The following is a 22625-nucleotide window of genomic DNA, read 5'->3' as shown; positions in this document are numbered from 1 at the left end:
TCATTTAATTATTGTCTTGAATGTATGCATTGACCCGAGCAAAAATGATCTTCCGAGAGTTGAGACTAGAGAGCAACTGCAGTTTCTGCACGTAGGCTAGGCTATAATAGCCAGAATGATCATTGCGGCGAGAGGCAAGCATGCAGCGGCAGCCAACAAAATGGGAACCACCAACGCCGACCGGGGAAAATAAATAAATAGACCAGTCATTCCCCAATCAGACCCAAATGACCCCCCCTCCCTCCGGCGCCTATACGCTTCAGATCCTGTACGGCAAGGCGCAGCAGTCGGTGGAGGTGGAGGTGGACGGCCAGCAGAGCCAGAAGCTGATCACGGGCCTGCAGCCCGACACGCAGTACTCCTTCCTGCTCACCAACCGGGCCAACAGCGCCGGCGCGGGCCTGCAGCACCGCGTCACCACCACCACCGCGCCCGACCTCCTGAAGGCCAAGCCCGCCATCGTGGGCAAGACCAACGCCCACGGCACGGTGACCGTGCAACTGCCCGCTGCGGAGGAGACCGACGCTAAAGTCAGGTATGTAAACCCTGTACTTTTTTAGGTAGGACGGGGAACGCATCCGTGTGGCTTTATAGCGTTGAACCATTATGTTTAAACTTCATTAGTTATTGAAATATAGCAGATCTACAAGCTCGTAGCACGGCACCGGCACGGCACAGTGAACATTTTTAACTCAGATATTAGATTCTAGGGGGTCCGCGGCCCAATAGAGATAATTCCCGGGTCCTTGACATGAAATAGTTTAAGAACCACTGATATAGAAAAACTGTCATGATTCAGAAGACATTTAGTAGAATCTGGTCTCAGGTCTCAATGGGTTAAGGCCCAAGGGACAGCTCGGTTTAAAAAAAAGAAGTGTACCACTGGAGGAATATAGGGGAGGGTTATGGCTTTCTAATCTCAGTCCAAGGGAAGGTCATACAAATCTGAATTCATGAAATAGTCAGTCAATGAGGCAATGGCGGTTGTTTTGTTCCAATCAGATGGAGGGGCACATGTGGCATTTTATACTAGGGTATACATTTTTGAGTGGTGCAACCACTCCAAGGAACAGCAATGTCCGTGTCCACCTAACTATGTGACGTTAACCCACCCATGTAACTGTGAGCACCAGTATGACTATTAGTACCAGTAGGGGCGCTGCACTGTTGCCTGCTAATGAGAGAGAGAGAGAGACTTCAGATTTCAGATTTTTATTGAAGGGACAGCCCCTTGAGATGCAGCATCTAATTTACAAGAGGGACCCATAAAAAACAAAATACAGAAAAGCATACTGTACACAAATACACAAAACATGCAGTACACAGATACAAACAGATATACAAATACATACATATATACACAAATAGCTTGCTCACCCTCTTCCACCTACACCACCAACCACCACATAATACACATAATACACTTAACAACAGGAACCCTAGATACTAGCTAGCATCCGTATTTTGTACTGAAAATAGCCAATGTACTGTACTGTCATTGAAGACATCTGGTGTAGAGCAAGAGTGTCCACAATTTTCTTTTAACTTTAGAGCTAATTTCAAAATGACCAACATAACGAGATGAACCCACGGCAAAATTGATTATCCCATTGCTGAAAATAGTGGCGCTGTCGTTACATAATAAGCCAGAGGCACATGGAAAGGGAAATAGAGGGGGGAGGGGGTGGGGTTGAATATTGGTAGGGCTATTTTTGCATATAACTATGTAATGCTACTGACGTTGGTGTGCAACACTATTGAAAGCCAAACACTGCATTGTGTGTTTGAGCTGACTGAACCTTTTTGATACCAATCAATCAAGTCACATTAATTCAAGTGGCAGATCTTTTTTATATACCGGTATATTAAAATTATATTTTTAGGGACATGTGGTCTAGCTCAAAGTGATCTACTGGTAGATCACGATTTGGGCACCCCTGGTGTAGAGGGATAAAATGAGTGGTCCAAGTACAGACCCCTGGGCGACACTGATTAACGAAAAATATATAAGGTTTAAGTCAGGGGTGGGCAACTGGCGGCCCGGGGGCCACATGCCTTCACTTAATGCATCCCGCATGTTAATATCAGAATACTGACATAGTATTGATTTCAGCTGTTACAATTCCAAACCCGCTTTAATTACTTCATGACTAGAATTAAATGACTAGTACTTAATGACTATAGTATTAACATGTTGTTGTCTTTTTGTGTCCAATGTAGTTATGTTAACAGTTCATAAAGTTAACATAACTATAACTAAATGCATTTGAAATTCATTAAAAAGTTTACTTTTCACGTTTTCAATTCAAATATACTGTAGCAAAAATATCTGCCATTTTTGCTACGACGGTAACATGCACTGTGGCCCCTCTGGAGTGAGTATGGAAATATAGTGGCTCTCTCCTCCGTCGTCAGAGTTGCCCACCCCTGGTTTTAAGTGGTTGAAGGTAAACAGTAACAGAACTACTCCTACGGTCCATCTGGGTCTGTTCGGTGTGATAAATGAACCATTGCGTGGATGCTGGCAGCAGCCTGCGTTATCTCCTCTGGCCGTTGCATGGGAGGCATCTCTCTGGAGATGTGCTCTATACAGACTGAGCACTCCCACGTTTTAACAGAGAAAAAAAAAGAGCAGAAAATGAGTAGCATCTTGGCTACTTTATAATGACACTGTTATGGCAGCGGACTTGTTTATTTCTACATTAAAATGTGGCATTGCAGGCGTCGCCACATCACTACTGGAATAGGAGGGAAATCCTCTGGGTTCTATGGAAGCATAACCAGTTAACACGTCGACCACAGTCTCTCACTCGCTCTATCCCAGTACATCTGAATACGAGTAGATTCTAAATGGTCTTGTTTTGTTTCTATTTTGTATCTTTTAAATTCCTCATAAAGGACTAACATTATTAGTGTATTTTTATTGTTTTATTTTTGAAACGTCCTTTGATGTTCATGCCATCTTGGCACCGCGTGAGCGTCATTACCAAAGCCAGTTTCTTTGGAGAGCGCTCATTTTGGTTCACTCCGCGTCCTGCGTACGTGCAACTCTGCAAGGGTTTTTTAGATCAAACGCATGCCTTTTGAAATCAGCCGCGCCAACAGCAAGGCCTCGAGGCTCATGAGACTCGCTCCGAGCCTGTGGCGAGCATTTTCCCGCGGACCATGCAACCGTTGTGCATGGTCAGCCGTTTTTCTGCACACGAGACCGTGGCGCGATCCCCACTAGGCGAGAACGCCTGCGTATAAAATGTAACCAAACTCTGTGTGGTGATGATGATGATGATGATGATTATGATGTGTTTAGGGGGGGCTATTATGTGGTGGTCCTGCCACTGAAGAAGCAGAGAGGAGGAAAGTTCCTGAACCCCTGGGAGGAGCCTGACCACATGAACCTGGATGAGGTGAGACTGGATGACACCAGCTAGTCATTAGGTTAGGTCAGACTGGATGACACTGCTAGTCTTTTTTTTTTTTTGGTAGATCCATTTGTATTCCAACTCGTAGCGACTGGCGAGACTAAAAACAAACACCGGGGACTAAAACAAGGCGACCGCGAAAAGACGGAACCACCTTACCGGAACCAGACTTTTATTTTTATTTTTATTTTCGGATCACGCGGGCGATTTTGGACGATGGCTATTCAAAAATAGGCAGCGCTGCGAGTTTGCACATCTGCTATTTTTGAACCCCATCGAAAATGTTTATATAAAAAAACATTTTCAGATGGGGGTCCGTGGCCTTTAAAAAAAGGCAGATGCATACATCAGAAGGCTATAGTGACAGGTGCGTAGGGCAATAGAGCATACTTAAAAAGGGTATCTTTGAAAAACAAAGGAAGGGTCCCGCACACCGTCAGACACTTGCCAAAATGTTGCTCTTTATCGGGTCGACCTTTCGGTCGATTAGACCTTCATCAGGACAGACAATCACAGACAATATTGTCTGTCCTGACGAAGGTCTAATCGACCCAAACGTCGACCCAATAAGGAGCAACATTTTGGCAAGTGTCTGACAGTGTGCGTGACACTTCCTTTGTCTTTCAAAGATACCCTTTTTTAGGTCCGTGGCCAAATAGCATATTAATTTGGGGGGTCCTTGACATGATGGAGTTTGAGAAGCACTGCCATAAGGGTCCATTTGGACTGTGTGAAACCGTGTGCTCTTATAGACCAGACAGATGGGATTGTTGAGGTGGAGCGCCACACCTACCATCAGCTCCCAATACCGACCGCACAGCTTAAGATACTGTACCCAAGCTATGCTACTCATACCACTAAATGATCACTAGAATGGCTGGGTCATCATGAAGTAGTGATTATGGTGACGATGATGATGATGGTGTCGGTCATTAATGGACGTACAAAAAGTCATGATATTATGGAGAGAGACTCCTCTGTCATTATCTGGGTCAATCCAAGCCAGCGAGGAAGAGGCCAGGTTTGTGGTGTATTGGTGGGGAGTCAGACTGGACAGTATGTAATATTCATATCGTTGAGTGTTGAATGAACATTCCACATTTTTACCGTGTGTGCAATAATTGACTGTCTACTAGGGGTGTAACGATATAGTAACTGCATCGAAAAATCGATTTTACTTCAAAAATGTTACTTTAATTGAAGTATATCGAAATGGAAACTCAACATATGGTATTGTTTGACTTTGTATCGTATCGTATCGTTTTGAAATGCAAATAATCACTATCGAATCGTTTTGCACTGCAAATGATCAATTTTTGATCAATTTTTTTAATAATTTTGCATTTTTTAACACAAAGCTTCTCTTCTGAGGGTCCCCGGCACAAAACATTTTCAGTTGCGGCCAAATATATATCAATTTGGGGGTCATCCTTAGCAAGAAAAAGTGAACCACTGATTTAGAAGGTATTTGTAGAATCAACCTCACGCCCCCCCCCCTTCTCCATCTCTCTCTCCCCCCTTCTCCATCTCTCTCTCCCCTCTTCTCTCTCTCTCTCTCCCCTCTTCTCCATCTCTCTCTCTCCCACCTCCTCCGTCCGTCCAGCTCCTCAAAGAGATCAACAGGACCAGCATCAGTCGAGCGCTGCGCGTCCGCAGACAGGCGGGCCAATCGGATCCCAAGGCCTACGTCTCCGCCCACTTCAAGACCCTCCCCCTTGAGTTCACCCTCGGCGACGCGCGCAACTATGGCGACTTCCGCAACCGGCCGCTGCAGAACGGACAGGAGTACGTGTTCTTTGTGCTCGCGCTGCTGGACCTGTCTGACAACGTGAGTGTGGCCACAGGGTACAACATGTATGCTAAATAGGTGGGCCGTGCCGAGCCTCGTGGTTCCGTGAAAGAAATTACAATTTCAACTGCCCCTAGCGGCCTATAGCGTTAAGGCCGATAGAAGTGGATGTGTTGGACGCAGCTCAACGTGAACTTTACTCCGGTATCTAGTTTGTCGCCGTCCGACCTTCCTAGTTCGTTTTATGAAAGTAAAACGGGCGACAATGGCCAGTCGTCGATCGAAACTCGGCGAAAGTGGCAGTTTTCTAGATGTTTTGGCCATTATCTCCATAACGGAAGGTCCAATATTCTCAGTTTAAAGCTTGTTGTGTATGCATGACTTTGAGGACAAACACCTTTTCGGGTTTTCTAGGTTTTCAGTAGGGCCCAGTTAGGGCCGGGCCTTCATTTTCTTAATTCAGGCCCGTTGAGAACTCTAGCAGTCCATGATAATGCACGTACTGTACATCCAAATAGAATTTCAGAAGGTTACTAGAGAAAATGAATGATATCTGGGCACCATTTAGGATAATCCCAAACTGAATTCAATCTACATTTTGACCTGAAACGGCATGCTTAAGGTACTGTACATACATAATGTTATCATCTAATTCCCTATCGAAGACAAAGCAATCAGTTCTTCAGGTCAAAATAAAAGTTAAATTCATTCAGCTTTGGGAGCTTCCTAAACCGCTTGTGGATATAATTTCTTTGCACGCACGCACGCACGCACGCACGCACGCACGCTTATCATCTTTCATTCGTCCTAAGCCTCGCACACAGAGCGAACCGTTGTAATCGCATGGAGTAAAGTTCTCAGTCACCACGACTGAGTGGTGACTCATTTGGATTCCATTGAAGTCAGAATGTCACGCAACCCAAAAACAGCCAATCTACAATATTTGGGAAACAAATGTTTCACAAATCACTCTGCCTCTGGACTCGACATATTCAGCCGTGAGATTCGTTTTTGCTTGAATCCATTAACACCGTGAAAGCATGTGTGTCATTCTGGATTTTAGCACATTGGCGATTCAAAAATAGCAGATGCACAAACCTGCAGTGCCAGTGCGGCACATAATAGTGACTTGTACATCTGCTGTTTTTGAACATAATCTCAAAAGGACTACTGGTTTCCGTAGCATCAGCCTCAGGTCTTTTAAACACGCTGACTCAAACAGTGTGGCAGTGTTGATTTCGACAGCAAATTTTGATTTGTGTGCTTGTGCGTGTGTTTGTGTTTGTGTTTGTGTGCGTGTGCATGTGCGTTCCCACCTGTAGACCGTGTACTCCACCAGTCCGTACTCGGACCCCGTCACGTCGTCGGAGGGAGACCCCCAGCCCATCGTGGACGAGGAGGAGGGTCTGCTGTGGGTGGTGGGGCCCGTGCTGGCCGTCATCTTCATCGTGTGCATCGTCATCGCCATCCTCCTCTTCAAGAGGTGAGAGTGACGGAGGGAGGGAGATTTGTTGAGAGAATCATATGTGACCAAATTTGACTGAGAGACTGCCATTGGATTTTTTTAAATGTTTGTTTTTTCATGTCATGAAAGCAGGGAATCATATAGCTTCAAATTGACATATTGGTTGTTCAGTTTGACCCAACAGTTTTGGAGATATGGCTTATAGAGTAATGTCTTGCAGAGAAACAGTGAGTTGAGAAAACAGGCTTGAAAGGTTCACTTCTGTGGTCTCTATCATTACACCTAGCTGTTTAAGCATTTATTTCATATTTACATGTCGATTTTAGCTCTGACACTGACTCTGCCTGTGCTTTTTTGGAAAAAAAAAAGCACAGGTGAAAAGCTGGAATGTGCGCGATGGCAGTCTCTCAGTCAAATATGGTCATTATATTTAGTGCATGGTCCTTGAGGGGGGATCCCTCAAGCTATGCTGTTTTTACTTTTTATTCCTATTTCTTGCCATGCTTTTAACTCTATAAGCATTCTCAGACTCGAGAGAATGTACTGTAAAGTGCTATGTAAATAAAATGCATTATTATTATAAATGAGCGTTGGTAACCAAATGGACCCTTATTAGATCTTTTTAACTCTTGAGAGCGTAAAATTTAACTTGTGCATATACAATAAGTCGTATGACCAATAGCGATAATGGCCAATTTACAAGCTCACAACACGTGATGGGAGCTTGTAAATCTGCCATTTTTTTATATTGTTTTGATATCCAAAATTGTAAAGAATCTGATTTTTGGAATTTTGGAAACTTAACTTAAGCCCAGTATAAACTATAATAAATAGTAAAAGAATAGCTCATCTGCCAGCCGGGGCGCCTGATGGAGGGGAAAGGAACTGGTCGGAATAACGTGTCCCTTCCACGCGCTACGTCCGACCGGGGAAATTCCCCTCTGTCAGGTGAAAAGAAGCAGCTTGGACTCCTCATGCATAGAAGGAGGCATGAGGTCAGTCCGCTGCCCACCCAGGTTGGCAGAGGAAGTGTAGCGCCCAGGATTACTTAGATAATTGGCACTGGGTGAAAAAGAAAAAAACTGGGTTGCAAAATCGTGGGATAAAAATTTAAGAAAAAAAAAAAAAAGAATAGCTCATCTACAAGTTCACAAAATCTAGACCCACAGGTGAAAGTGGATTAACCCATTTTGGGCGGGAACCCCTTTTGGTGTTTAACATTATGTTATAATTTAGCTATTGAAAAATAGCTTGATCTACAAGCTCATAGCGCGAGCTCGTAGCTATCATAACGTCAGGCCTAAAGTGATGTCGGTAACTTTCACCAGCATGTGTACCACCTGTGTCCTCTGATACTAACGTGATTCATCTCATTTCTTCTTATCGCTGTTCCCAACGCCGTTTTGGATCCAGCAAACCTGACAGGTGAACAAACTCCATAAAATATTCCCCCACCTCTCCCCCTCCTCTCTGCCCTGCTGCAGTTATAGCGCCAAACAGCTCTTCAAAGCATAACCAAATAGCTTTTCATGACTTACAAAGTAGTGTTTGCCCGGGCCCGGGCCCCGCTGACGCCGGCACATTCAAAATAATTACACCATGCCAACATGCTTTAATGATTGCTCAGATCATTGCTTACTTTGAAGGCGTGCATGGTAATCTTTGCAACACTCGTTCCGTGCATTTAGAGATGTGTTAAAGGTGTGTTGTGTGTGTGTGTGTGTGTGTGCGTGCGTGCGTGCGTGCGTGCTCGTGTGTGTGTGTGTGTGTGATTGTGTGTGTGTGTGTGTGCGCGTGCTGTATGATGTGCTATTGATCCAGGAAAAGGGCAGAAGCGGAGGGCCGGAAGGGAAGTTTCCCCTGCAGTAAGGCCATGTCCTCCCACCATCCCACCGACCCTGTGGAGCTGCGGAGGATCAACTTCCAGACTCCAGGTATAGCATACAGCATAGAGCGGCCATGAACCGTCTCACCAGACACTTGGGCATTCACTTCTAGTCATTTTTACTAGTTTACTTGTTGTTTAACTACCTATTATATATATTTAAAATAAAATAAAAAGTTGTTGTTTTTTCAGGTAAAATAGATTAATGCTGGTGTTGTTGTTTTCCCTTACAGCCTACCGTGTGTCTGTGTACCGCGGTTATCGACGCTTGTCAAGTTAGTTGGTCTTATAGTCCACCTCAGATCCTCTTCTCTTTCACCTGTCGCTGTTCATCCTTTTTCTAAATATCTTTCTTTCTTTTTTTTCTCGTCTCGTTTTCCTTTCCGTGTCATTGTATACTCGGTCAGACGAACTAACACATTCAGTTCAGTTCATCTCCTGCACTGTGTGTATAAAAGCATTCAGTTCAGTTCATCTCCTGCACTGTGTGTATAAAAGAACTAACACATTCAGTTCAGTTCATCTCCTGCACTGTGTGTATAAAAGCATTCAGTTCAGTTCATCTCCTGCACTGTGTGTATAAAAGATGAACTAACACATTCAGTTCAGTTCATCTCCTGCACTGTGTGTATAAAAGAAGAACTAACACATTCAGTTCAGTTCATCTCCTGCACTGTGTGTATAAAAGACGAACTAACACATTCAGTTCAGTTCATCTCCTGCACTGTGTGTATAAAAGCAGTGGTTCCCAAACTTTTTATGTCAAGGACCCCCAAATTGACACTAATTAGCCCGCGTACCGCATAAGATATGCCAGGGACCCCCCATAATAGAAGATATTTTACGGCTCTAGCAGTGATTCTCAACCTGTTTCATTTCAAGGACCCCCAGTTTGACATGCATTAGTCTACGGACCCCCCCATTTAAAGTCATTCAGAGTTACAGACCCACAAGGGTCCATTTGGTTCCAAACTATATTTTGGCTGGGGACCCCCTGGAACTCCCTCAAGGACCCCACTTTCGGAACCACTGGTGTAAAGGATAAAGCTTGTCCGAATGAAAAGAAATAACAGCCGCACATCACACAACGCTTCTGGAATATTAAAAAGGCTCCCACCGGCCGCTGTCATCTACTTTAATGAGCTATATGCACACACGCCATTTTGGAAAGAACTTGGGCCCCTTCCCTACTTCCGTCACAGGTGTTAACTTACCACTGATACTAATGAAGGCTCTGTTCTATTCTGGTCAAACAGAGTCACGGTGCTGCTCTTGTGCATGTTGGCTCACTGTCCTTGAGTGGGTTCCAAATGGCCCTGTACGGGTGTGTAACTCTGAGAGTGTGCAAATGGAACCAAATGGACCCTTACTTGGTTCCTCTTGTACACTCTCAGAGTTATTAGGGTCCCTGAAACTAAAAGGTTTGAGAACCACTGCACAATAAATTGAACGGAGCCTTCATTTGTATAATCAGTAACACCTGTGAAGGAAGTAGGGGAAGTGGCCCGGAAGTAGGAAGAGTTGTTCTGTGTGCATAGAGCCCATTGTTATCCATACTGTACCAGCAATGGTCATAACTCTGAAGACATGTTACCCTGCTTCAGTAACAATGGTCATATACTCTGTAGACATGTGTGTTACCCTGCTTCAGTAACATTGAGAACATGCCCATTGTTCTTCCCATCTGCCACCAACAGAGATAAAATGGTCACCTAACAAGACGCACTTTTCCATTTGCTTCCTCTGCTGGCCGTGGACAGAGCACTAAACAACGCCTCCCCCCGAGACGCTTACAGCACCTAACTTTTACCATTTCCCCTCAGAAAGACTTCTGCCTGACTGTGAATCAAAATGGAACCCTTTCTTTTTTCTGTTTCTGTGTTGGACAGGCATGGCTAGTCACCCGCCTGTTTCCATCTCGGAGCTGGCAGATCACATCGAGCGCCTCAAGGCAAACGACAACCTCAAGTTCTCTCAGGAGTATGAGGTATGGTTGGTGTTCTAATCTACCGCTCTGACTGGGAAATCTGTACGCAGTGCATGTGGAAGAAGTACTCTGATTTTATGTTTTACTTGAGTAAAAGTAGCAATGCCACAATACAATATAGTAAGTAAAAGTCCTGAATTCAAAAATGTACTTGAGTAAAGCCCCAAAAGTATTGCCACAGAAAGCCAAATATACCAAAAGTACCTATTCTGCTACATTTCAAAATCAAATGTTTTGAAAATATCAGCTGGAAAATAGGGCTTAAGTGGTTAATGTATGTTTTGTATTAATATTCTAATCTGAAAAGTAGCTAGTAAGGATAGCTATCAAATAATAGCTATATAATATTAATAATGTAGTGTAGTAGACTAAGTACAATATTTGCCTGTGAGATTTAGTGGAGTATAACTATTGACATTTTTAAATACGTAAAGTAAAGTAAAAGTACAGTACTTGAGTAAATGTACTGGCGTAGAGAGTGTGCCCAAAGCATCAGTTCAAATTAATGAATCTTTGATGTCAGCAAGAGGATTTCATGTGATTTCCAGTTTAAGTGAAGCACTGTTCTGATGTGTGTCACTGTCTACACAATGAGAAACATTCCACCCGTCTTCATCAACTACTGAAGCCTCTTCATTTCGCCGTCCCTTGTGTTGTAGTTATCGTGACAGACACGAGAGAGCATCTCGATTAAGTGAAGTCTTCCAGTCAGGGAAATTGAAATTGAAAAGTTCAAAGGGAGTCTTCTTACAGCCAGATGGTTATCAGGCCCTCATTTCCACGCTCCAGACGAGAGAGAGAGAAGCAATAGATACAAATGGCTGAGAGACTGAGAGCAGACCGGTCAGGAGATAATTATGCTGTTGTGAAAAGTACATTTTCTGTGCTATAGAAGAAGGAGGGGGGGAAGCTTTGTGATTCGTTTTCCCCTATATAACACGTGCTGCATTTGATGTGCATCACAGAACCGTAATGAACCGTTTGTTGGAAGACATCAATGCACCAGAACAAACCCAATCAGATTCAGAAGTGCTTTCCCAACATGCTTCTCTGACTGTGAGCTCCACAGGGAGCCCCGCGGTATTAATACTTTTATCACTAACCTTTGAAGAATCACCCGGTCGTGGGCGTAGTTCCATTTCGCGACCGTCCGCCTTAAAATAGCACAGTCGTTTCTCAAATTGTCGAGACATAATATTCCTCCACCGTCATCCAAAACAAAGAAGTGAACGCAGAGCGACACGGAGGCTGCCATGATTCACCATAGGAATGCATTGCGACTCCATTATCCAGAAGTTCCTGAGAAGCCAGTGTCAATTATTTTTTTTCCGTTCACGTGATCCAAACATGTGAGGTACGTATCCCCAGTAAGGCTATCTAACGTTGAAGCTGCCACTACCTACTGGCGAAAAGAGGAACTGCAGAACTTTAATGGAGGTGGACGGATCCGGCTAGGCTAAACTTCCGCTCGCTCGAGCCATTGAGTTATAATTGTACTTCCGGCAGTCTTCCGGGTGCTTCAAAACGCCACTGAGCAACTTCCATTGAAATTAATAGCTTGGGGGTGGGGCTAGCGCTCCGGTTCGGTCTCTATCCGTTTATTACTCTATGGTGGAAAACCTTGTATGTCTTAAAGGTTATCAAATTCGGCGAATAAAACAAATACTACTACGGGTAACTCGTGTTTTAGAGAGAAATAGTTCTTTATCAATTAACTCTGGTTAGGGAGTCAATGTGTTAAAAGGGTAAAACCCAAGTCTGTGTTATGGGAAATTGAGGCCCAATTCATTACAATGGCGGCGGGGGAGTCGTGCGGGCGCTTTCCTCCTCCGCTCTGTCGTTGTGATCTCCACTTTGGAATATTTTTGAACACTACGACAAGCAATTACACCATTTTCAAGTCAGCGCAGTGGCTCTTCAAAGGACACCGCAGGGAAACGGTTAAACCAGTGGACTCCAGTGGGGCAAAGAGTCTGATTAGGACTCAAATTGGCAACCAGAGGATAGAGAGACTAGATGGAGATGTCTGTTACGGTCTGGTTCACAAACGCTTTAGCTCGACACCCCAATAATTTGATGTCTCGCCTAGTGAAAATAGCCAATCTACAAGCTCCTCCACAATGGCTTGTGATTGATTGATTGATTGATTGAAATATGTATTAACAGTTTGCAGAATTACAGTACATTTCAAGCACAAACTCAATACAAAGACTGTTAACTGTGAGTGGACGACCCAATTAAGCATTACACTTGTTTACAAGAGGGTCCACCTCGAGACGTACAAATAGACACTTCTATATAGTCAAAGAACAGAACAGGAATTTATCATAAAGGAGGTAAAAAGGGAAAAGAAACATATACAGTGAGGGGGAAAAGGGGTGGGGGGGATTCAGATTTTACAGGGGCCAGTTTAGAATTGCAGCCGCCCATAGGTGCCCTTTGAGAGCGGTTTTGAAGGAGTCAAGGGATGTCTTAATGACTGTTGGTAGGGCGTTCCACATTTTGGTGGCATAGTATCCATAGTGATGCTATGGATAGATAGATATAGCCCCTAAAATCTACTTTTAGATAGACAGACCCAGATACGACGTGCAGCGATAACAGACGGAATAAGGATGTTTTGTAATTAAAACGGCGGGAGGGTAGGAGACAGAGCGGAGTGGCGACTGAGGGAGGGGGAGGCCATATGTAACCATGCTGATGGGCTGTGCATTCTCTCTGCATGACTGTGTGCTTTGTTCAGTACTAACCCTTTAACGAGGGAGAGAGATGGAGGGAGAGAGAGACCCAAAATGACTGTGGTGCAATAATAAGATACACATGATGATGCATGGGCAGAGAATAGAAAGTGGTACCCCCCCCCCCCCACTTCTCTCTCTCTCTCTCTCTCTCTCTCTCTCTCTCTCCCACAGGCTCGTTCAATACCCCTCCCCTCCAATTTTTCCCCCAAACCTCACCATAATTATGTGTCGTAAAATATTCAAAATTGCTAAATTGCCCTGGCTTTCATCCCTCTCTCTCCATCCTTCTCCAACCAACAGCCCCACAGTGACCTCATGTCTGCCTCTCCTTGGCTAACAGCCATCTCGCTCATGCTGTAATTACCCGGCAGGAACTTAATGTGTTGGTCTAACACAACCAACCTTTCTCTCCCAGAGGAATTCATCGCATTTATATCATCTCGCCCTGCGAGCCAGGGCCCTCATTTGAAAGTCAAAGAAGCGGGCTGCGGGGCGGGGGGAACGCGCACATGGCTACATGATTTTTCTTCCTGTAAATAGAGAGCATTATGTTGCCCATTATTCTCGTCCAGCATGACATGGAGCCTTATTTAAGTCATTATGTGTCCGGTTGGCAGTAGCAATGTGGAGCAAAACACATCTAGGGTATTGCATAAGACACAGGGGTTCCCAATTAAACGTTTCTATGCCAAGGACCGCCAAATAGCCATACAGCCATAAAGATAGTGAGAGAAAAATGATCTACAAGCTCGCAATTTGTCGCCATTCGACATTTAGGGAGTTTGTAGATTTGCTATGTTTAAAAATGGTTGAAATCTTCCTCTGTCATGACCGTATATATATATATATATATATATATATATATATATATATATATATATATGTGTACAGTATATACACACACACACACACACACACACACACACTATAGGTAGGTACTACATATATACACACAACACATATAATATACATGCATACACACCACTGGTTCTCAAACATTTTCATGCCAAGGCCCCTTGGAACATCCTTAAGTTGCCCTAGCAGGGGGGAGGGCACTTAGAGAACCACTGGTATATACACAACATTACAGGTATGACCTTGGGAAATAACCTATCAATGTTGTGTGTGTGTGTGTGTGTGTGTGTGTGTGTGTTGCAGTCTGTTGACCCTGGCCAACAGTTCACTTGGGAAAACTCCAATCTGGAGGTGAACAAGCCAAAGAACCGCTACGCCAACGTCATCGCCTACGACCACTCCAGGGTCGTTCTCTCAAGCATTGAGGGTAAGAAAAACGTGTGCGTGTGTGTACTTCTGTGTGTGTGTGTCTGTGTGCATTAAAACTACATAAAAAAATAGTTTTAATTTTGTGTTAACTTAGATAGTGCTATATATTGCGCCCCCCTTACCGCTTAAGATTTTTTACTATTTTGAAAAACATTTTCCAATAGTTCAAATAGCCGATCTACGAGCTCACAGCGTGTCGACGTCGATCGGGTACTTGAACTATTTTAAAATGTTTTTCTAGATACCGGTAGTAAAATATGGCCAAGAAGTTTAGAGATAAAGTGTATGACGCGCCCAAGATTGGGCCATAAGAGTAACGCTGCATTCACATGGAATCAGGCAAGCGGTAGACAGCAAACCGGACTTCATTTTACGTCGTTTCTGATACTGCCATAGAAATGGCTCAAAATGCCATTTCACTAGTTCCACACCTCTGCTGAAGTTTAAATTAATGTTTTCGTATAACAAGAATATAAAGTGCATAAAGAGTGCAGATTGATGTAAGGAATAGGGCTGCAACTATCCTTACTTTAACCCATTCAGGATGGGAACCCCTTTTGTTTTTGTTTTTAAGCATTATGTTATACTTAAGCTATTGAAAAATATCATCGACAAGCTCAGAATCTACGTAAAGCACCTTGGATAAAGGTGCTATATAAATGCACCATTTACCATTTACAGACAATCAAGTGTTAAAGGTAGAGTAAGTGATTTCACTTAATTCAAATATCACTTAGTTTTGTTGTGATAGTCCTCTCTACTATAGAGTGCGTGCTGACCATATATGGAGTTCCTCCCTGTCCCCAGTTAACCCCTGGGGGTCAAAAAACCTTTGGTTTAGTTTTTGACTCTCTATCCTGATTGGACGAAGGCTTAGGTCCCACAGCCAAAAACGAAACCTAAGGTTTTTTGAGTGAAATCACTTACTCTACTTTTAAGTGATTATTCTATCCATTACTTTTTCAATTAATTGAATAATTGAGAAGTGCATTTTTGATATATATATATATATATATATATATATACCGGTATGTAAACATTTATATATCAACTAATCGATTAACCACTTAAGCATTATTTCACAACGGAGTCATGAAAACAAAAAAAGGTGAAGTTCTGCTTTTTTGTTCATGCTGCTTTAAAAAGAGAACGTTACGATTGTGGACACAATCTAGGAAGTAATCAGTCTTGAGAGACTAGTGTGGACATGACCTGAGGGGGCTCTTCAAACACCAGCCACATGTGTTCCATGTCTGGCACAGTGCTGCTGTACAGTACGTCTGCATCAGGCAGATTAGCTACATTCCTATTTAAGTCCTATTTTTTAATGTCAGCAGTGCCAACTGTACATTGAAGGCTCTGCATCCTCCCACCACGGAGCCCAGCAACAAAACCCGCTATTTCCTCCCATGTTTAGCCAATTAACTAAAAGTGCAGATGCCTTAAGGGGAGGATTATACTCATAATGCATTGGGCGAGGGGGAGGGAGTGGGGGAGCTGGTGTACACCCATTACAGTGGATATTCTTTCTGGCTGGTCTATAAGCGAGAAGAGAATGCATTGTCTCGTGGCGTTCCTCCTAGAAGCTCACTTTAGCCACTTGGGCTGGAAGACCCGAGGCAGGGAAATTGTCTGGCAGCTCCCGTATGCACGGAGGCAGGCAGTGGGTGGCCAAGCCTGAACAGATGAGCCTTATCTGGGCAGAGCATGTGTGTGAGGTGGCCCTCAGTCTACCCCTGGCTGGCTGTCGCTCGCCTTATTTGTTGATTTATTTACTCCGGCTGAGAAGGGACGTGTGCACTTAAGCGTGACCCAACACACATAAAAGAGCACACTTTGAAGATACACATGCATACATTGTAGCACACGTGTTCTCAACCACATGTATGCAACCTCATTCGGTATGTCAAAAAAACTGTTACTTTTCAGGAGTCAAAAATAGCTAAAATAGCAGATCTGCAAGCTTTAAGTTTGTGTGTGTGTGTGTGTGTGTGTGTGTGTGTGTGTGTGTGTGTGTGTGTGTGTGTGTGTGTGTGTGTGTGTGTGTGTGCGTGCCTCCTGTTCAGTTAGTGCACGTCGTCAAGGCATTCTAGTCGAGCTGTCTTAAGTATGAAAGACCAGTGGGGCTTGAGGGCATCCGGGTGGTGCAGGCATAAAGTACCTGCACCACCCACCACTGTGAGGAGTCTAAGCTTTAAATCCTCCACGGTGACTCTCTGGCATGGCCCAGCACTCCAACACACACACACGACTGGCTGGGTCTCTGTCGCTGCACTCATGACTCATGCACGGTGTTCGGGGCACCTGTTAAGGAGCAGAATTGTGCGTTCCTCTGCAACATGTCCTCACAATAAAACTCTAACCTGGGTTCCATCTTCCATGCAGCCTGATTCGCTGGCGTTCCGTAACTTGTTTTGTCACTTCGCTACCCACGTTGTTGCTGATACATCATCAGCCAGCGTCACTCTATCCATGCTTCTCACTGTTGAAAAAATAGCGCCAGTTCGAGACTCGAGAGTAAAAACCTATGGTGAAAAGTAAACATTAATTTGATTCAGTAGTCCGACGGCTGTGTGGGGATAGTTTAGTGAATGATAATTGCAGCGCAACAGCAGTAGCTGCAGTGCGCATTGATACGACGTCAAACTGGTGGGGTTTTTTTCCCCATCCGACAAAACAGATTCACGGAACGAAGGCTGGAACCCAGGCTAATGAAACTCCTCACTGTCTAGGTGCAGAGACGTGGCTGAACAGTGTCTCCATGTGTTTTGGAATTGACATGTACAACAGTACAACACTGCCTACACCAGTGGTTCACACTTTCTTTTGTCCGTGACTCAGTCAAAAGAGACATTAAAAAAAAATTGTCTCCCCAGCAGGACCCAAACTATAGTGAAAATGGCAGACCTGAACGCTTCGCTCCATGTTGTGAGCTTGTAGATCGGCTATTTCTACTACTTAAACATTTGTTTTTCAATTTATGGAATTTATGGTTTTAGATTTTTCTTTGATTTCATGAAGAATAATTTAGCTTTTTTTGTTTTTATATAGTAATTGAAAACAAAATGTAGAAAACCTAAAATAAAGCGACCCATAAAAACGACCCGACCCACTTGTGTTCCCCAGAAGGTTTTGGCAGTGACAGCAACTATATTGTTGCTATCGAGCAGACACCTCTCATCTCCATTTTTTTTTCTAATAAATTAAAGCCCATCTTGATCATCCCACATAGCGTCACAAGCGATCTAGATCTAGATCTTCTACTTTTGATACTTTTGAATTTGTAACAGTTTGAGACATACTGTATGACAGAGGTGATACACTGTGTTTGGTGGGAATGAGAACGACTACATTTTGCGTAGTAAAGAAAAAAACGACAAAAATACCAAACACTATAGGGTTCATAAACATTACAGTACGTTAGAGGCTCTTCTTCGTCAGTTCCAACTCAATTTGAAACAAGAGGCCATTAATTCCCTGCTGTCATGTAATCGTTTTATACGTGTGGGTCGCGTGTGCAATTGTGCATGCATGTGCATCCTTTGAGGTAATCTTAGGACTATACCAGACCAGTAGACATGAGCTCTGACAGGGGAAAATATGCAAAAAGAGAGTGGCTACTTGTTGTGACTCTGCGCCGTGACATCTTCAACCTGAATAAATCCACTTGTACTACCTCTGTTGGGTCACTCTCAGAGGTAAATGAACTCTAAGGACTTTGCAGTGTGCTGTTGGTTGTTTACTTCTCAGATCCCTTAGATCTCAAGTGTCCTCAGGAGGCTCACAAGTGGCTTGTGTTCCTTCCCTTCAGGAGAATCAGGTCACAGCTCAACTCTGCATGTATGTCCGTGCATGAGAGAGAGAGAGAGAGAGAATGAAGTGTGTGTGTTTGTGTGTGTGTGTGCGTGCACAGTTTTAAGCTGTGACTCAGTGATTTTGGGGATTATAGTATTAGGTCCCAGATGAGCGGGACTGATCCTAAATCAAACACACAAGTACTGTATATGCGCGTGTGCGCATACACACTCGCGCGCGCACACACACACACACACACACACACACACACACACACACACTCCTACACACACACACACACACACACACACACACACACACACACACACACACACACACACACACACACACACACACACACACACACACATACAATCCCTTTCAAGACAAGTAGTTTCAGTTAAGTGGTTACGCAGAGACAGCCACCCTGTTGCTGCTTATACAAAGCTCTCATCCTTACATGTATTATAAAACACAATGGCTGAACAATCCACTTGGCCCTGCGTAGGTTATACTGTCGAGCTTTTACAATTAAACAAAAGTCGTTTTAACCATACACTCCACATACATTAAATGTACTCTTTGACCTTGTGAGGGAGACGGAACACAATGCAAACACTACACCTGCTCTGAAGGGCACAGAACAGCGCACAATTTAACCTGCTCCACTGAAGGAGGTTAAAGTGTAGGGGTCCAACCTCCCATCCCCCAAAACCACCAAAATGAATAGAAAACTATCGGTAACATACTTTGAATGAGGGACGTTAAGGTTGGCATATCAGGGCAGAGCATTATTCAAGCTGGTCGGCTAGGTGCAGAGAGTGGTCTGACTGAGCTTTTAAATTTTTTTGGATGATGAAATGGTGTTTGTTTGGTGGTCCAGTAGTGGTAGTTAATTAGTAGCATATTGCTGCTAGCATGCTAGCATGCCATCATGTTCGGTCACGTCAAGTACATTTTATTTAACGAGCACATTTAAAAACAGCCAAGGCTGACCAAAGTGCTGTACACCAAGAGAAAAAACAAGTAACTACATATACACGTATACACATTGCACAATATAAAAACTCAGTTCGCAAAAATATGTTGGGGCAGTCAGGGCATTTTTGGGGGGCATTGCCCCCTTGTGCCCATGCCTTTATCCGGCCCTGCCCTGCAGTGGTACCGCTACAGACAGAAGCATTGACACACACAGAGACAACAAATTCTGACAGCTGATAATGATGATTGTCTTGATCCCGAAACAAATTCACCTCAGTTATTGTTTTTTTTAACATCTTTCTATTGTACGTGTAACGACAACATTCACCTGTATTCTGCGAATGTGAAGACGTGCACTCAGGCTCTAAATCAGCATCAGGCTCAAAATCAGCACCGCGTTTCTCAACATCTTTAAGGCAAATTGAACAGAATTGACAGAAAATGTGTAAAATGACAAGTTCTCTAAAGACTATTAAACAATATGTTCACGAGTGCCCCATGACACAGCAAATTGAGGTAGGCACCATGCAAACGTACTGTAAAAGTATTGATATGTACTGTATGGTACCAATCCTGACAACTTGTTCCAAAATATCCTCTGTCGTTATACCTTCCTACGTCCGTACAGACACGCTGTAGGGGATTTTTGACTGATGTTTCCCTCAGAATATCGATTCTAGGGTTCAGTCGGTCAATGCAAAAAGAGGCCTAGTATTATAATAGACCCCTGAGGGACTCCGCTAAGTGAAGTATACTGTACATACTGTAGGGTTCATGTGGTTAAGCTCTCTACCGTGACCTGCTGTGATCCTCAGCCTCAGGTCGCAAATCTGCTTTCATGGTAATAGATTGTGTGTAATCCATGTATCCTTTGTCATCGTGGGTCAGATTTGAGTCAGCTTTAATAAGTAAATTGCATGCGCAAATCAATGTTTCTCTGTGCGATTAGTGTGCAGACATGCAGCCCTAGAATATGTCACGTAATATGTCATACAGTCGCCACAGTCTGCCATGAAACGTCTTCTTAAAGCAATGGTTCCCAAACAATGAGTAGGAGGGAGTCTAGGGAACCATTTTGGGCTCATGCAACCATTTTATGGGGCAAGTAATTTAAGTATACACTTTTTTTTTTCTTTTTTTGCTATGTAAAAAAATATTTCAAAAGAATTTCAGAAATGTTCAATATAAATAATAAATTGGAGGGCAAAAAATGGAAATCCTCCACACTGCCTTCAAATGCATTAAAATAAAAAATATTGTATAATCACAAAAGGCTTGCTTTTCAATAAATCAAACAATTAAAAAAAATCCATAAATAGTGAAAACACAGTGTGACATGGTTGTGATTTAGTTTTGTTTTTTTACATCCCAAGAAATAGAAATGTCCTTGTTAGGTCTCTCAAGCTAAAAGGTTTGGGAGCCGCAGTTGTACAATATTTAGGAGCACCGTCTTAATCATATAATCTTTTCTCTTTTACACCTCTGCTCTCGCCCCCTCTCCATTCTCTCTCATTCGGCTCCACCTTCTTTTCTGTCTCACGACCCCTACACCGTGTTCACCTCTCCTAATGTCTTCCCTCAGGTGTCCCGGGCAGTGACTACATCACTAATGTCTCCCCCACCCCCTCCTCCCTCAGGTGTCCCGGGCAGTGACTACATCACTAATGTCTTCCCCACCCCCTCCTCCCTCAGGTGTCCCGGGCAGTGACTACATCAACGCTAACTACATCGACGGCTACCGCCGGCAGAACGCCTACATCGCCACGCAGGGCTCCCTGCCAGAGACCTTCTGTGACTTCTGGAGGCTGGTCTGGGAACAGCACACTGCCAACATCATCATGATGACCAAGCTGGAGGAGAAGTCACGGGTAAGACACAGCTAGGCCGCCCGACTGAGGAGGGCAGAGAACAGAGTTGGCATAGAGTACTACTATACTATACTATACTATACTATACTATACTATACTATACTATACTATACTATACTATACTATACTACGACCGAATAAAATAATAATTTGAACCGGGGACCCACCTCACCCCGACAAGCACATGAAATTGTGCTTGTAAATCGTTGTGTGCTTGTAAATCGGCATTTTTTTCTAGAGAGGAATTTACCGGTACATTCCTACTGTAAGTAGGTTCTACTTTTGCGCGCGTATCATGGTGCGTATCACGGTGCCTAGCAACCGTGACAGGAATAAAAGTTGGTTTTCAATTAACAGTTTCATATTGATAAAAGCTGCGATATCACGGCTTCGGCAGACGACGTTCTTAATTAGAAAGACACAATATCGCTCCTTTGGCAGGAAAAGGTATTAAATAAACTAAACACTTTTTGTTTGAGCCAAAAATATATCACTTGCCTTTGAGGGTGATGGATGCTGGATGGGGTGATAGCATAGAACAAAAAACAATGAAATAGAAAGTGCATGAGACTTGCAAAGACAATAGCAGCTGAGCTGGGGGAAAGATATGCAATCAAGTAGATAATCATTTTTGCTTCCAGGCATTTTGTTAGCTAACCAAAAAAAAGGTAAATATTCAGTGTAATGTAAATGTAATATCAGAGTGGAATGAGCACACATTGCTTGAGGTAAGAGCCGTGATTAATTAAGTGCTAACCAATTATGTCTGGAGCCCTGCTGCTCCCCTAATGAATTTCCTTCCTCTCGTCGTATGTCCCTTGTTTCCTATTAACCTGTGCTTTGTGTAAAAGCTCTTTCTCTTTACCAATCTCTGCTTTGTGTTAAAGCTCTTTCTCTTTACCAGTCTGTGCTTTGTGTAAAAGCTCTTTCTCTCTACCAGTCTGTGCTTTGTGTTAAAGCTCTTTCTCTCTACCACCCCTTCCAACTGTCTCTGTTGTGTCTGTCTGACCCTCAGATGCCTTCTTATTTCTTCTCTAAGGCAAGAGCTCTCTTTCCTCTCCTTTGCTAAAGGCCAATTTATGCTCGGGTCCATCGACCGTGTCGCACGACAAAAAAATAAACACGTTTTTGTTGTACGACGCGGACGTTTGACAGAGCATAAATGATCCTTTATCCTTTATGCAAAACACCACCTCTTCTCACATGGTCAAATCAACACCTCTTATCACATGGTTAAAGGAAAACACCACCTCTTCTCACATGGTTTTCTCCTCCTGACCTGTTGTTTCTGTTCACTTGTTTTGGTTTCTGCTGTACTGTAAGTTTTTCTTTCTTTAAATAAAATAAAAAAGCCCAGTGCACTGAGTGAGAATGCTCGCCACAAGCCTTCTTCTCAGTCAGTCGGCCTGAA

General features: G+C 43.5%; 1 protein-coding gene across 8 annotated transcripts in view; it reads left to right on the top strand.

The window, feature by feature from the left end:
* LOC308313061 (receptor-type tyrosine-protein phosphatase delta-like) overlaps nucleotides 1-22625 on the top strand; it is a 169964-nt gene that overhangs the window by 120602 nt on the left and 26737 nt on the right. For 3 of the 8 annotated variants that reach the window (XM_080759947.1, XM_080759948.1, XM_080759946.1), the window contains 10 exons: nucleotides 264-535; nucleotides 3308-3404; nucleotides 5023-5247; nucleotides 6531-6691; nucleotides 8087-8098; nucleotides 8495-8607; nucleotides 8792-8833; nucleotides 10448-10545; nucleotides 14445-14568; nucleotides 21039-21214. In XM_080759947.1, the coding sequence (XP_080616073.1) occupies nucleotides 264-535; nucleotides 3308-3404; nucleotides 5023-5247; nucleotides 6531-6691; nucleotides 8087-8098; nucleotides 8495-8607; nucleotides 8792-8833; nucleotides 10448-10545; nucleotides 14445-14568; nucleotides 21039-21214 (1320 nt within the window). The remainder of the gene's footprint in view (nucleotides 1-263; nucleotides 536-3307; nucleotides 3405-5022; nucleotides 5248-6530; nucleotides 6692-8086; nucleotides 8099-8494; nucleotides 8608-8791; nucleotides 8834-10447; nucleotides 10546-14444; nucleotides 14569-21038; nucleotides 21215-22625) is intronic. The other 5 variants (XM_080759951.1, XM_080759950.1, XM_080759953.1 and 2 more) reach the window with 3 other exon arrangements.

This window comes from Protomyctophum bolini, assembly GCF_963924005.1.
Source record: "Protomyctophum bolini genome assembly, chromosome: 3".
Taxonomy (NCBI): domain Eukaryota; kingdom Metazoa; phylum Chordata; class Actinopteri; order Myctophiformes; family Myctophidae; genus Protomyctophum; species Protomyctophum bolini.
This window is presented reverse-complemented; position numbering and strand designations above follow the sequence as displayed.